Source organism: Mauremys mutica, chromosome 2 (assembly GCF_020497125.1).
Source record: "Mauremys mutica isolate MM-2020 ecotype Southern chromosome 2, ASM2049712v1, whole genome shotgun sequence".
Classification (NCBI taxonomy): Eukaryota; Metazoa; Chordata; order Testudines; family Geoemydidae; genus Mauremys; species Mauremys mutica.
The window spans coordinates 95981912-95995520 of record NC_059073.1 but is presented as its reverse complement, the minus strand read 5'-3'; the positions used below and the strand labels follow the sequence as shown (position 1 = coordinate 95995520).

At 38.7% G+C, this 13609-nt stretch overlaps 1 protein-coding gene across 1 annotated transcript in view; it reads right to left on the bottom strand.

The window, feature by feature from the left end:
• CDH7 (cadherin 7) overlaps nucleotides 1-13609 on the bottom strand; it is a 111449-nt gene that overhangs the window by 48727 nt on the left and 49113 nt on the right. Inside the window, exons 3-4 of the mRNA XM_045007063.1 lie at nucleotides 7942-8236; nucleotides 1078-1197 (exon numbers count right to left, since the gene is read on the bottom strand). Of these exons, the coding sequence (XP_044862998.1) occupies nucleotides 1078-1197; nucleotides 7942-8236 (415 nt within the window). The remainder of the gene's footprint in view (nucleotides 1-1077; nucleotides 1198-7941; nucleotides 8237-13609) is intronic.

Genomic DNA, 13609 nt, shown 5'->3' with positions numbered 1-13609 from the left:
ACACAGAACCGAGAGGAGTACAAAATAAAATCAGGCAGGAGGCAAGTCTTAATCTGTATGTCTTGTACAGAATATCATGAATGCTTAAATGAAAATAATAATGATAACAATAACTGCAGCAGCTATGCAGCAACTGGTGGCAAATGTTTACCAATATCACAATGATGAGTACAATATGTGGATCAAAGCAGAATGGAATAGAATAATGGATTCTTCTGCACAAAATGCTTGCAGGCCTACATTGCAAACCATAGTGTTTGTTACAGTCTACTTTTAAGTAAAATAAATGACACCGATTTGTGATGTGTGAAGAACACCTTGGAAATTTGTGCCAAAAATTACTTTCTCTGATGCTTAATCTCATTGTGTTGCTACAGATGTGTACTGAGATGGTGGAAAGTGGGAACAGGCTTCAGATGGAGATGCTGAAATTTTGATCATTTCATCAAGAAATGTCTGAATTTTTTAACCATTTTTCTTCCAAATCCACAACCCTACACCAGCCTAAACTCCCAGATTTAAACCTGGACCCTAGCTGGTTTATGGCTTTGTATTGGTTCTGAGCTGGCTACTTGCATGTTGTTGGGACTTCTTAAACAGGCACACCCAGAGAATTATGCTCATCTGAGAACATCTAGAGACAATCCAGAAATGTTCAAAGTTTCAAAGGAACAATCTAGGCCAGGCCCCATACAGATATGGAGACTGGTTGAGACCCACAGTGAAGTTTTTGGCAGCAAACGGAAGCTGAGAAAGGTGGTCATACAGAAGAGAATCTCAGGAAGCCTGAAGAGGGTTGGTGTATGTAGGGGCAATGAACAAGGAAGCTGGTGAGATCACAGTGAAGGACAAAACAGATAAAATATTTTCAAGTGGTTATATATTTCAAATGTGTGCTATTAATTTACAAACTAAACATGTTCTTGACATATGGAAATAAGACCGCTAAAACCACAATTCATTTTCTAACAACACACTGTACTAGCAGGTATCCCGTCTGAGTTTCAAACAAATGTGGTATAAACTATATCTCAGCATTATTGTGGACTTATCTGTGGGGGAACCTGAAAAAGTTACCTGTCTTTGGCTCCACAGAAAAGTAAGGTTGTCCTTGCAGAATACTGTACACCACTCTGGCACTGTTGCCGTAAGTAGGGTCATCTGCATCAGTAGCTGTTACCTGAACCACAGAAGTTCCTATAAAAGGTTTAAGACACTACTTTAGTTAAATGTCCCACAGTTCTGAATTACATTAATGCAACAAGCTAGACTTACAAACAACGTTATATTTTTTCCATCCCTCTGCTTCCACATAGCATAGCAGGTGACTAGCCCACCCTACATTTCCACACTGATCCCACTCAGAATGTTAGCTCACCTTTCTAAATGACTACTACAGGCTACTATGATACAAGTTTGTAACATCAGTACAGATTAACAGCTGCCCTTTAAAACCTCCTCACCAAATGTACAAACAGTACATAATCTTATTGAATATTGTAATATTTTGCCTTTACGGTTATTTTTCGTTCTGATGAAAGAGCTGGCTTCGCTGTTTTTGTGACGTACGTGTTTTAGTAGTCCACAAGATAGGTACACCACAGTAAATGGCAGTGAGAACCACCCCACATTGCCCCATCAATGTAGCTCAGTCCTGACCTGGAGGGACCAGATTTAAGTATGAGGGACATTCATTCCCTATGACCATCTAATGTTTGACCTCAGTGATCAGACCACCAATAAGGGAATGCATTAGGGCCCCTGTGATGGTAATTTGCTATGTAAACACTTGTCCACCCAGAAATGGGCTGAGACCCCAACTCATTATTAGCTATGGCAACAACTCTATACATGCCTCATCCCCACCATTCTTCCCTGTCTGGGGCCAACTGGGGAAAGAAAACTTTTGGCCCCTTTAAGGACTGCCTCTCCTCATTTTCCTCTCCTCCTTCTGGGCCCTCAGCCTCCTCGTTGGCTTGGGGAGGGGAGGCTGGCTGGCTGGAAGGGTTCAGCAAAAGCCCATTGGCTCCCATGCAATTGATGAGAGGATTAATAAGACCTTTCCTTTGCCTGAGGTATCATTCTGAATCTGGGATGAACAACTCCCACCCTGCCCCTTTTTGGGATTAGAGAACAACTGGGTTTCTGGGCCTTGGGGCTTGCATCAGGCTAGTCAGCTTTTGGGAGCTGGGAAAGAATTTTTCTCTGTCAGATTAGACAGGGAATGGTGGGTTTTTGTCACCTTCCTCTCAGCAACCTATGGACCTGGTAGGTACTTAAGACCTTTGATTCAGTACTTTAAACTGGTTTTACAGCTTGATCTACAATGAAAGCTAATACGGAGGCCTAGTTTAACCCTGCCAGAATCCTTAACTTTGGCATGTATGAATATTATAACCATTATTCAATATTCTGTGCTCCTTGTGAATGCCAGGCTTACTATGTTGGAATTTACAAGGTCTCTAAGCATTGACAATGGAGCTTACAAGGTCTGCAAATATTGCAAGTGATGCTTACAACATCTTCAGACAGTAAGGTCTTTGTTCACTGCTCATGGTTTTTTCAAGGTCTACAAACAAATGTCTGCAAGGAAATGACAAGCTCTGCAGCCACAACAAAGGGAGCTTGTAAATTCTTCAAATTTAACTGTGCTTGTGTACTTTCAAACTCCATTGATGAAGCCAAATGAACTTCTAAACTTCATGAGAGGAATAGATCAGGGACTTATTAAATTATTAAACCATTCTTTAGTGCACCTGGATCTCCTCTGGAGTGAAGATAAGTCCCTTCATACAAATATCTCCTGCAGAAAACTTTCTAGGTAGGAAACCTTCATATAGAAATCTTTCTACCATGTGTGTTTCTGAGCAGATATTCTATAAAGGACTTTTTACAAAAGAAACATTGTGTGCAACCTACTTATTTATGTATATGATATTTAGCATGTAGAAGCCATTGTGTAGCAAATTTTCAGCATAAAATCACCTTAGATAGAAAGTTTTCTATGTGAAAGTTGTGTATAGAAAATTACCCCTGGGAGGAAGATGTGTTCTAAGGGAAGTACAAGACAAGGTTTGGAGAGTAAGTACTGGTAGCTCTCAGAAAATGCAGCTAGTGACAAAAAGCCCTGCTAGTCTTGCTTTTGTGTCTCTCAAGGAATAGAACATGCATGCCCCCACCCCCACTCCGCTGTTGTAACCTTATATAAGTTAACAAAATTTTTATTTCATTCATCTCTTATCTTCATTAAAATAATTTAAAATAGCAGTGGAAAGAAATGGAAGTACTTGGAAGTTTTACTTAAGAAAAGAAAAGAAAAATCTCATTGCCAAAAGTTTGTTAAAATAAATTTAAGGACAATAATCTATATTACTTAGAAAAAATTAATAGATTTTTCTATAGTAGTTACAATTCAAAACCAACACTTTTAAGTAAGGAAATTGGAAGTTAAGATTCCTACATCAACTTTAAAGCTACCTGTTACTTCTGACCACTTTTCCTCATATAATATTCAAATATATGCTACATAACCTCACTAGCCCATGGACAGTTCTACATATTAGCTTGTAAAGTGTGAACCCACCTACTACTTATAGACCACAGACCCAAACCCTTTCTGGCCTCCAGGTATGAGATAGGTATGCTACATCTTGCAAACCACACCCCACCTTATTCCCCCTCTGTCACCAATAATAAACTGGGAGCCCCAATGAATCTCATTCACCATCCCAAGATTGGTCAGAGATCCCAAACTCCAGATACAAGCAAAAGATTAATCTGCATCATATCCACCTACATATGTGGGCTGTGGAACACACAGCAAAATACACATCCTCACAATGTCTTGTGGTTCGCTTATACCTGTACAGGCCAAAAGTAAGAGTGTAAATTATTTTATCCTCTGTACTTGCCAAGGAGGTTTCTTCCTTTTCTTTTAGATATGGATGTAGCCACTTTCTTTTAGATATGGATGTGCCTTAGTCACTTCCAGGTAGGACCTCTGTAATTAGGCTACACCTTAAACTCTTCCAGAAAATACAGGTAGTGCAGAATGGGGCAGTGTGCTTATTAAATGGTGTTTCATGCAGGGAGCAAATATTACTATATATATAGAGAGAGAGTTATAATAATCTGAAGCCCGTGACCTAACTACTCTCTTATTTAAACATTTGGGGAATAGCAGCAGGACATTTGGAGTGAGGGACCCTTGGCTTTAGAACTCATTCCCACTTTGATTCACCAGAGCCCAGATTTGGTGCCATTCAGGAAATGCTGCTAAAGGTCACCTATTCTCCCAGGCTATTCATGTTGGTAAAAGGTTGCTTGAGGTTAACTGGTTGTTACAGAGGAGCTTATTTGGGGGTTTGTAGGTGTTTGTAGGTTTTTAAAGATTATAAGTACCTCGAGAAAAAGTGGCGGTATGGGAGGCAGGGGTTTTAAATGAGGTTGTGCAAGGAATATTGGGGAGAAGATTGTTTTTAGGGCTGACATGGCCCATTAAGAAAAACTTGTTTTTAGTGACTGGCTATGCTTGATAAAGGTCTGGTTTAAAAAATTTAAATAAATAAAAATTGTAAGCCCCTGCAGAGTTGACAAGTGGCACAATAACAGATTAAAAATAAGTAAATTTAATAAATCACCATACAATGAAAGCCCATACCATTATACATCATATATGTAACAGGAGAGGCATGTTTCTTTTATGTGGTAATGGGGAGGATTTCTTCTAAGTGAAAAATTGGCAGAGCAAAGAGACAGAATTAAGGTAGGCGTAAAAATCTTAATTTTCAGTCTCCTTACTTTTGAAGCACATACGGCCAGATTTTCAAGTGTTCTGCAAATCCACTTTTTTAGATGCTTATGTGGGAGCTTTTGCATACTAAGCCCTTTTGAAATTCCAGCCTACATCATTAGATCCATTTGCAAAGGGGTTTATTTTTTTTGTTTGAAATATAACATTCTGTTACATTTTTAAAATAAGCAAAATACATTGTCACTCATAACTCTATCCATAATTTCATGTTTTATTGTCTCTGACATTCCTATAGGCCATACTTTTTGAGCTTTTTTATTTCCATGGAAAAATTTGCAAGCCATCAAGATTTAGTGATTTAGGTTGGACACTAGGAAAAACTTCCTAACTGTCAGAGTGGTTAAGCAGTGGAATAAATTGCCTATGGAGGTTGTGGAATCTCCATCATTGGGGATTTTTAAGAGCAAGTTGGACAAACACCTGTCAGGGATGGTCTAGATAATACCTAGTCCTGCCTTGCAAGGGACTGGACTAGATGAGGTCCCTTCCAGTTCTATGATTCTATGAAGATATCTCCCTGCCCAATATTTTCATAAAAAGTCCAATCCAAAGCCCACTGAAGGCTTCAATAGTCCTTAGATAATGTTCTAAATATTTGCCAAATGTAATGTAGAATCATCATGCTTTCATAATAATACTATTTGGAAGTGTGGGGTTATAGTTCTCATGCTTTTATAGTTCATTTTGGTTTATAAACCTGTGATCTTTTTTCATTCTGTTTCATATTCAATTAAGGAATCCTTTGTCATGGATATAATTTTAGACAAAATAGGAGAGAGATACTTTGTTCCCCCTTAATATTTCACGAATGCTGTAGATGTTTAATTAGAAATTATGTAATATGAATAAACTATGAATCAATGTGACTATGTAAGATAAATGCCACACAAGGACTTCATGCTACTAAACCCTTAATCCAATATTAATGTAGTATTCAGTATTACTATAATGCAAACTCCGAAGATGTTTAAAATGTATTATTCTAGAAATCTCAAAGGAGGTGCAATTCAGTCCCATGCAGAGGTCAGCACAAAGCCTCCGCACCACTCAAGTCCCACTTAAGCTCCATTTTGAGTAGTTAAGTAGGAGTTAAATGGTATATATACTTTGTGCTGATCCCCTGCTTAGGGGAGAATTTCACCCAGTCATTTATGTTGGTGAAGCAGCAAAGGAATATGTGAAAGTAGCTCACATTAAACAATTGTGTGGGTGTTCTCTATCATATAGAATGACACTAATGTGGATTGCTATTTAATGGCAAAAGAGTCAGGTGCACAATCCAGTTTCAAATGCACAACCAAAAAATTGTTTCCTATTATATTTTGAGGGAGAAAGCCCTCATCTTTAGTGTGGCACTTACAATATAAATCAATGGGGGAAAAGGCAGAAGTTTCACTGGGAGGAAAGATGGAGATACTGTTCTTCAGTGTGCAAGATACAGAAGTTAGATGCTTTAAAACCTTACTTCCTGTTGCACTCTGGATGAATTCACTTGAGCCAACACTTTAAGAATTATATATATTTAGTACAAAGATGACTGAAAACAGTGATGCTGCAGTAAAACTAGCTTAACCCTGGAAGAGGGTCACTTAGTCTGAAAAATTGGTATTTTGTTTTTTTCTTGGTAATGAATATTTTGCTCTTAAACTTTTAGATTATTTGTTCTTAAAAGTCTCTTGAATTATCTGAATTATCTTCTCTTTCCAGAGTGCAGCAGGAAACAGTTTTTAGAAGTATCTGTCCTCTTCACCTTCCCCCTAATGTTTTACAAGAATATTGATCTCCCTCTTTCCTTCAAATGTTACTCCTGCCTCTTCTGACACTGACCTAGAATGAAATGATCATGAACAAATGCAAAATATCAACTGAGGGATCATATCTATGACTTCTGCTAAGTAAAATCAAATGGCAGTAGCAACGTTCTACTTATGTTCTCTCTGCTAATATTTTGGGGGATTTCAAGTGAGCATCCTTTATTTGTAATGGTGACTAATGATTTCAGTAGAGTCCTAAACAAGATATTTTTTCTTGTTCTCTCTCCTCCTTTCATTCTGGAACCGTAACACAGGGCATGCTAACATACAAAAGTGAAACTGAAAAAAACTAAAATGATTGTAATTCACACCATTAGTGCAAGTCTGTGTATGGACTTTGTTCATTCAGACTGAATGTCCCATTTTGATATAACTTAAATCATTAAAAAATCAATTTAAATTAAATTGACATAGGGCAGTCTTAATCTGAAAGAAGAGTGTCCACACATACAGTTGCAAAGTAACTGAAGTAACAAAAGGTTTGAATTACAACATATTTAGTTTTTTTTTCTATTCCAGTTTATGCATAGACAAGCCCTTAGCTCGGAACAAAACTAATTTTAAGTGAGCCGGTTTCTGGACGAGATTCTCAGCTGGTGTAAATCAGCATAGCTCCACTGAAGCCAATAGAACATTGCCAATTTACACCTGTTGAGGGGCTGGTCCTTTAAAATGACTAAATAATGGATCTGAATGTAGACAGGGTTTAGATGTGCCTCATTCATATTGCTATATTCCAGTAGAATACTTGAACTACTTACAAGGCTTCACTCTCTAATTCTAATAAACTTCAAAACTCTTTTAAGTTGGGCCAAGTTCTGCTCTTGGGTCCATGCACGTGTTCCCACAGAGCATAATTTGGCTATTACAAATGAGGTACAGTTCTAACACACCAATATAAGCAATACATACTAAACACTTTATGTACTAAATGGCTTTTAAAGGAATTTGTTCATAATGGAGTTGATGTATACAAAAGGAGATATTATCACCTCTCTGTGCCAGAGCGTTGGTGTGAAACTTTCTGTTCTTAATGAGAATTATAAAACAAAGGTTCTGGGCACTGAAATGAGAAGTACACCATAAAACGCCTATCTAAATCCCTATATAGCTAATTTAAGTTTTTCTACATTTTTGAAAGAATAAATATTTTGTAAAACCTTATTTTCCCATCAAGCCTGCAAACATCCAACCGTTGCAGGTGGCTCATAGATAATTAAATAGTTTGGTGTAATACTGTAAAAAATAATGACATTTTAAAACAGATAATACAAACAGATTTCCCAAGACATGAACAATGTATTCTCTACTTACCCACGGGCGACATCTCAGGAACCCCAGCAGTGTAAGGGCCATCCAGAAATTTTGGTTCATTGTCATTGATGTCCTGAATCTTAATGACGAACTCCGACTCTGGTTCCACAGGTTTATTAGTCAGCCTATCTAGTGCTTGTGCTCGGAGCGTGTAGTAGGCCTGCTCTTCCCGATCCAGCCTCTTTGTAGCATGAATATCCCCAGTGTTCTCATCAATAATGAAAATGGAACTTGCCCCTTCGCCTGACAAGATGTATTTGATGGAGCCATCTCCTTTATCAACATCAGAGTGAAGCTGGTGAAAAATTGATGAGAGATGAGATTAACTTACAAGAGAGTCAGTGATATGGAGATATGTAAAACTAATTCTTATGTCATGCAGCAGTACATGAAATTCTATTGTTCTTGGAAAGATAAGCTGAATGTTTATTGTGTGCAGCATGTGAAAGACTATTAAAATCTGTCAGCTTGCTCTTGTAAGCAAGAAAATGTCTTTCCTTTCAGTATGTAATCTCACTTTCAAAAGCATTTTATGTCATTTCAAAACAACAGTAGCCTCCTGCTGCATTTCAGTTCTAGAATGCTGTCTGTTCTTAAATAGGTGTAACCATGTAGTAGCTATCAATGCCTGTCCTACAGGATGTTTGTGATTTTGGAGCAAAGTTACTATCAACTAAATCTCAATAATTGTTTCTTCGCTTTTGGGTACCCTAGATCAGCTACAGGATAGTTTTCCCAGTGTTCATTGTACAAGATAGTCTGGAAGAATCAGACTAGATTCGAGAATCAAAGAGTCTTGCTCCGCTACTAACATATTGTATATCCTTGAACCGGTCACTTCATTCTGTGCCTCAGTTTCCTCATATGTAAATGTGGATAACCCTTACCAGCCTGCAAAGAATTGCACTAGTGCTAAAAATTATCATTTCACTGAGATCAAGATGAAGTTCACAAAATTTCATCCAAAACATGATCAAAATGCAATTTTGTAATACAAATGGCAGAAGTGTAGATCAGTAAAAACCTGGAAAATAGTCACACCTTTCTATGCTCCAGGAATGATATCTATTTATTCATTATACATCATCTAAAGCCTGTCTTAAAATACAGAAACAGTATAACCAATCTGCACCTACATAGGTAGTAATAGCACTATATGTCACAGCTGCATTTCATGGCTGGAACCAACCCTGCTTCACACAGATATGTGGCTAGAACATGAAAAGAACCAAGAGATGGCCTAACACCTTTATATAATATCTACCACTTCACAGCATGAATGTCAGAGTGTAGCTATTATGGGACAGAATAAAGGTAACAGAACCCACACATGCACATCCCCAACTCCCCCCCCCAACACACACACAATAAAGCCCCAAACAAACAAAAAAACACTTCCGTAGGGAACAAGTGAAAACACTAGTCATATGCATTTTAGCACCTGTTGCTTTGTTAAAAGATTGTGTTACTTGAGGACAATGACGAAGATGTTCAAACTGTTTGCTTCTCTTATCCTCTTTGGAACATCTTTCACCCCATATCAAATGCAGGTTGAGCCTGTTTGTACTTTACCGTCATGGTTATCATTCTTTCCATCACTAATATTTTTTTTTCTCAGCTGGGAGTATCACTAGGATTGTAATCACTGCCAGAATTCATGGGCAGACAATTGCTGTCTGAGTCAGAACTTAATACAATTGCAAAAGGCCTGTGTCATTTCAGCAGTGAAAAATTGGAGACCAATTTTGAATTTTTAAAATGGATAAAGAGCTACATATTACTTATACATTACCTAGCTTATATCCTCTAGATAGCTACTATTTATGCAGTTGCAGTATGCTCCTTCTACCAATCTTAATAGATGGACTGCAGTCTGAGCTTTTAGTGGATAACTGATACTCTGTGGACTGAAAGAGTGACCAACAATGTTCTTTGATACTACAAAATTCAGGCTATGGGTGAGCTACACTCACTGCACATTTTATTTTATTAAAATTACAGAATATTTGTTCTACTAAATCTTTAAAAAAGAGTGCCCCAGGCTCAACTAGCTGCAGAAGCACTCCCTACTTACTTAATCCTAGGGAAAACCCTATATCACCACAGAAGGCAGTGTGGTGCTCTCATTCTTTAAGAACACCCTAAAAAGTTTGTTTAAACACTTTTTTGAATATTTTAGTACCAGCACGAGAAAAATGAAAGTTCAGTGCAAGGAACAATGTAAAAAATTCAACTGCACTGAAAGGATCCAGATAGCTGGAGAATGTACACATCTACCTTGCTTTAGGTATCTTTAGTGTAAGTCTACTGTTAAGATGGAGGAAGTAACTCACCTTGTAGACTGAGCACAGAACTTAGACCCAGGAGTTCTGGGCTCTACTTCCATCTCTGCCACTGACTATTAATGTGTCTGTGGAGTCACATTCTCAGTTATTCAGTTTCCCCATCTGAAAGTGGAATATTTACCCAGGTCAGAGTCTAAAGCTTTGTAAAGATTAATAAATGTCTGCAAAGTACTTTGAGACCCTGGGAAGGACTAAATATTGATATTTGGCCTTGTAACTGACCTGGGTTGATCCTGGGGGATTAATATTCAGAAGGATATGGTGCCACTTCTGCAGCACTCTTTGCCAGCTGTTTTCCAGGAAAACCCTACTCTGGAACTCTGTGTGGAAGAGCTCCAGAGAGTTTCTGCAATTCAGATTGTGTGTAAGGTAGAGTAGTATTGCTCTGTGGCACTGCCCTCAACATGCTCTCCGCTGCACTTGTGATTTCTCACATAGAAATCCAAGAGGGACCTAGCACAGAAGTCTAAAAGGGGGCCCAGCCTGTAGCAGTGCAAATACGTTATGATTTCAGGGGAGAGGTTATCCAGTAGAGCAACATAAATGACTCATGTCTCTGTAGAGGGGGTGGTCCCAAGGATCCAAAGAGTTTGGAAGTTTTGCCCACTCTGGAGTTCCCCTAACTCATTGCCTTTCAGGCACAGTTTGTAGGAAATCAGAGAGATCTCCTACCCCCACCAGCCACAGATTTCTTTACAAGAGGCCATAATTAGGGGGGAATGGTCTTCATTACTTTCTCTGAACCCAAACTTTTTTTCAAGGATTTCAGATCACTTCATTTAATGAAGGGACTATATGTTCCCCCCAATTCCTAGTGCCTCCTTGCAAGTCCACCTTTAGTCAATCCCCCATATTAGCTACCCCACACATACACACATGTGGGGATCTAGGTCACCTTATCTCTATCTTCCAAGATCTGTTGAATGGGCCCAGATGCCTCTCAGCTGAGCCCCAAGCACATCTACTATTAGGCTTTGTAGGTTCTGTGGTTTAATTTTCCCTGGCATGCATTGTGCACAAGAGCTCACGAGAAATAAAAGTGAAGGCACCAGCTCTAAAGAGAAAACACCAAATGCAACTTTAACAGTGGGAGGATGTTGCCATAATCAGGAAGATTTAGGGAGAACTAACAACTCTAGAAAGGCATGGTCATGTTAGTCTGTTGGGAGTGAGGAGATCTCCAGAGGTTTGGTAGTTATCTGAACTACATATACACATTTTTTGAGGTTTATGTATCACTAATGACAATTATTTTCACTGTGTGCTTGACACTGCAAGTTGCTGAGAGCCCTTAACTCCCAATGAAATCAACAGGAATAAAGGTCAGTTAGCGCTTCACAGGATCGAGCCCTAAAAAACCATCACTTTAAAATATTCTTGTGCGTATGTGTGTGAGATATACAGTGATCTCTTTAGATTTTGACCAGCAAAGACACTACTTCTCTAATAAAAAAGTAAACCAAATTCTGCCCTCAGTACACCCATGGGACCTGCTGAACCTGAAGGGCTAAACCTTAGGGTACAGTCTGACCTGCTATGTTTGTATTTTTTTAATTAGGACAACAATTACTCTGCCATTGAGGGTCTAACAAATGACTAGTCCATTTCTTTCAGATTCACTGACACTAAATGCTCTATGCTTTCAGACATCTTGTGGGTTGTGATTCACAGGGCCAATGATAACATCATTTTCCATTACTTAGCATTATTGTGTGCTGTTGTAGTATCTCCTATAGAGCTAAAAATCTATTTCCATCAATAACTATGGATACCTGTGCACTAGAGTCAATTTGTCTGACCAGCAAGACTCTCCCTGACTTCCGGAGGCATGGACTGCTATTTCCCTGGTTTCAGACTCCCACAAAATAGGTGGAATGCTAATATTCCTGTCTTCCTCTTTCTAACATTAAATACATTTTAAATCTATATCTGAAGCTGTTCCTCGTGGTGACAGGATTGTTAATGGCTCCTGTTTCATTGCAAGGTCCAGAGATGCAAAGCCTGGGGCAGGGTAGAAAAGACAAAGACAGAAAGAATATGAGGAGCTGCAGGCTTTCCACCACCAACAGGATCACAAAGGCTGTGGCGAGAAAGAGGGAGAGAAAAAGAGTATGAGACGCTACAGTATTCACAGATTAAAAAATATTGGGCTTTTGAATCAAATATAGATACTTATTCTCAGCATAACTGAGAAAGTCTCCTGAGGACGAGTCACCACATTTCACCCCTTTTCTATCCCACTATGAAAAGTATGAGAAAGGGATGGGGGACAAAGGAGAACTGATTCCTCATCCATAGTTCTCTGTACTGTGGAGATGACACAAATGTACCTGCTCTCTTGTCTTAACACTAAAACTGAGCACGGATGATGGGGAGATAGGAGGATGACGGTTGGGGGAAGTAATAAAGAAAGACAAAATGGCAGAACTCTGTTTTGGCTCTACAATTGTGGACTCTTCAGGTCTTGTGTCCAGCCAATAGTTTGGATGAGCTAGGTCCCTGGCAGCACCCTTCTCCCCATTCTCTCCCCTCCCCACCCCCACCCCCATCTCACCAAAAAGACTGGAGATGGATTGTGAAGTGAAGGGGACACACTCACAACTACCTGCTGCCATCCCATTGGCAAGACTGACAAGTGGGCTGGGAGGGAATGCGCAGCCACATGCCCAGATGAAACTAAAGGCACTTTTCAAATATTAAATTGTCCGAAAATGGAATGAAAGTAGGGGGAATCTCAAACAAAATTATCTTAGCAAAGACTGTATTTGCCTCCTTTCTTTCCCATCTTATTCATTTCAATGGTCACGAACGACAATGCTGTTACTTAAATACTTAATATTATTGGATTTACTATTTTCTTTGATTGTAACTATGCAATTTTGCCATATATTTTTATATTGTTGTTTGTATTGGCATTTTCAATTGTGATTGTTAATTAAAATTTGTTACATATTTCCATAAAATATATACCTGTACAATATTTGTTATATGGGAGGGTGTTTGGGGATCAAGACTCAGTGAACTGGAATAATTTCAACCTGAGTAAAAGTTTCAATCTGGAATGAAATTAGTCTATGTAGGGGTGTTGTCAAAGTTAAATTTAATTTGGAGTCTTGTCATATTCCTGTTAAAATCAGGGTGCACTCTCTGCCTGGCTCTTGAATACTGAGCACTTTTGAAAATCTCACCGTATATCATGAATTGCCATTTTGCCTCATCACAAAATCATGTGAAATAGAAATAGATTATTGTAATACACATAACTGACATCCGCAAAGGCTTGTAATTCGCATCGTTCACCTCACACCCAGGAGCTAGCCATA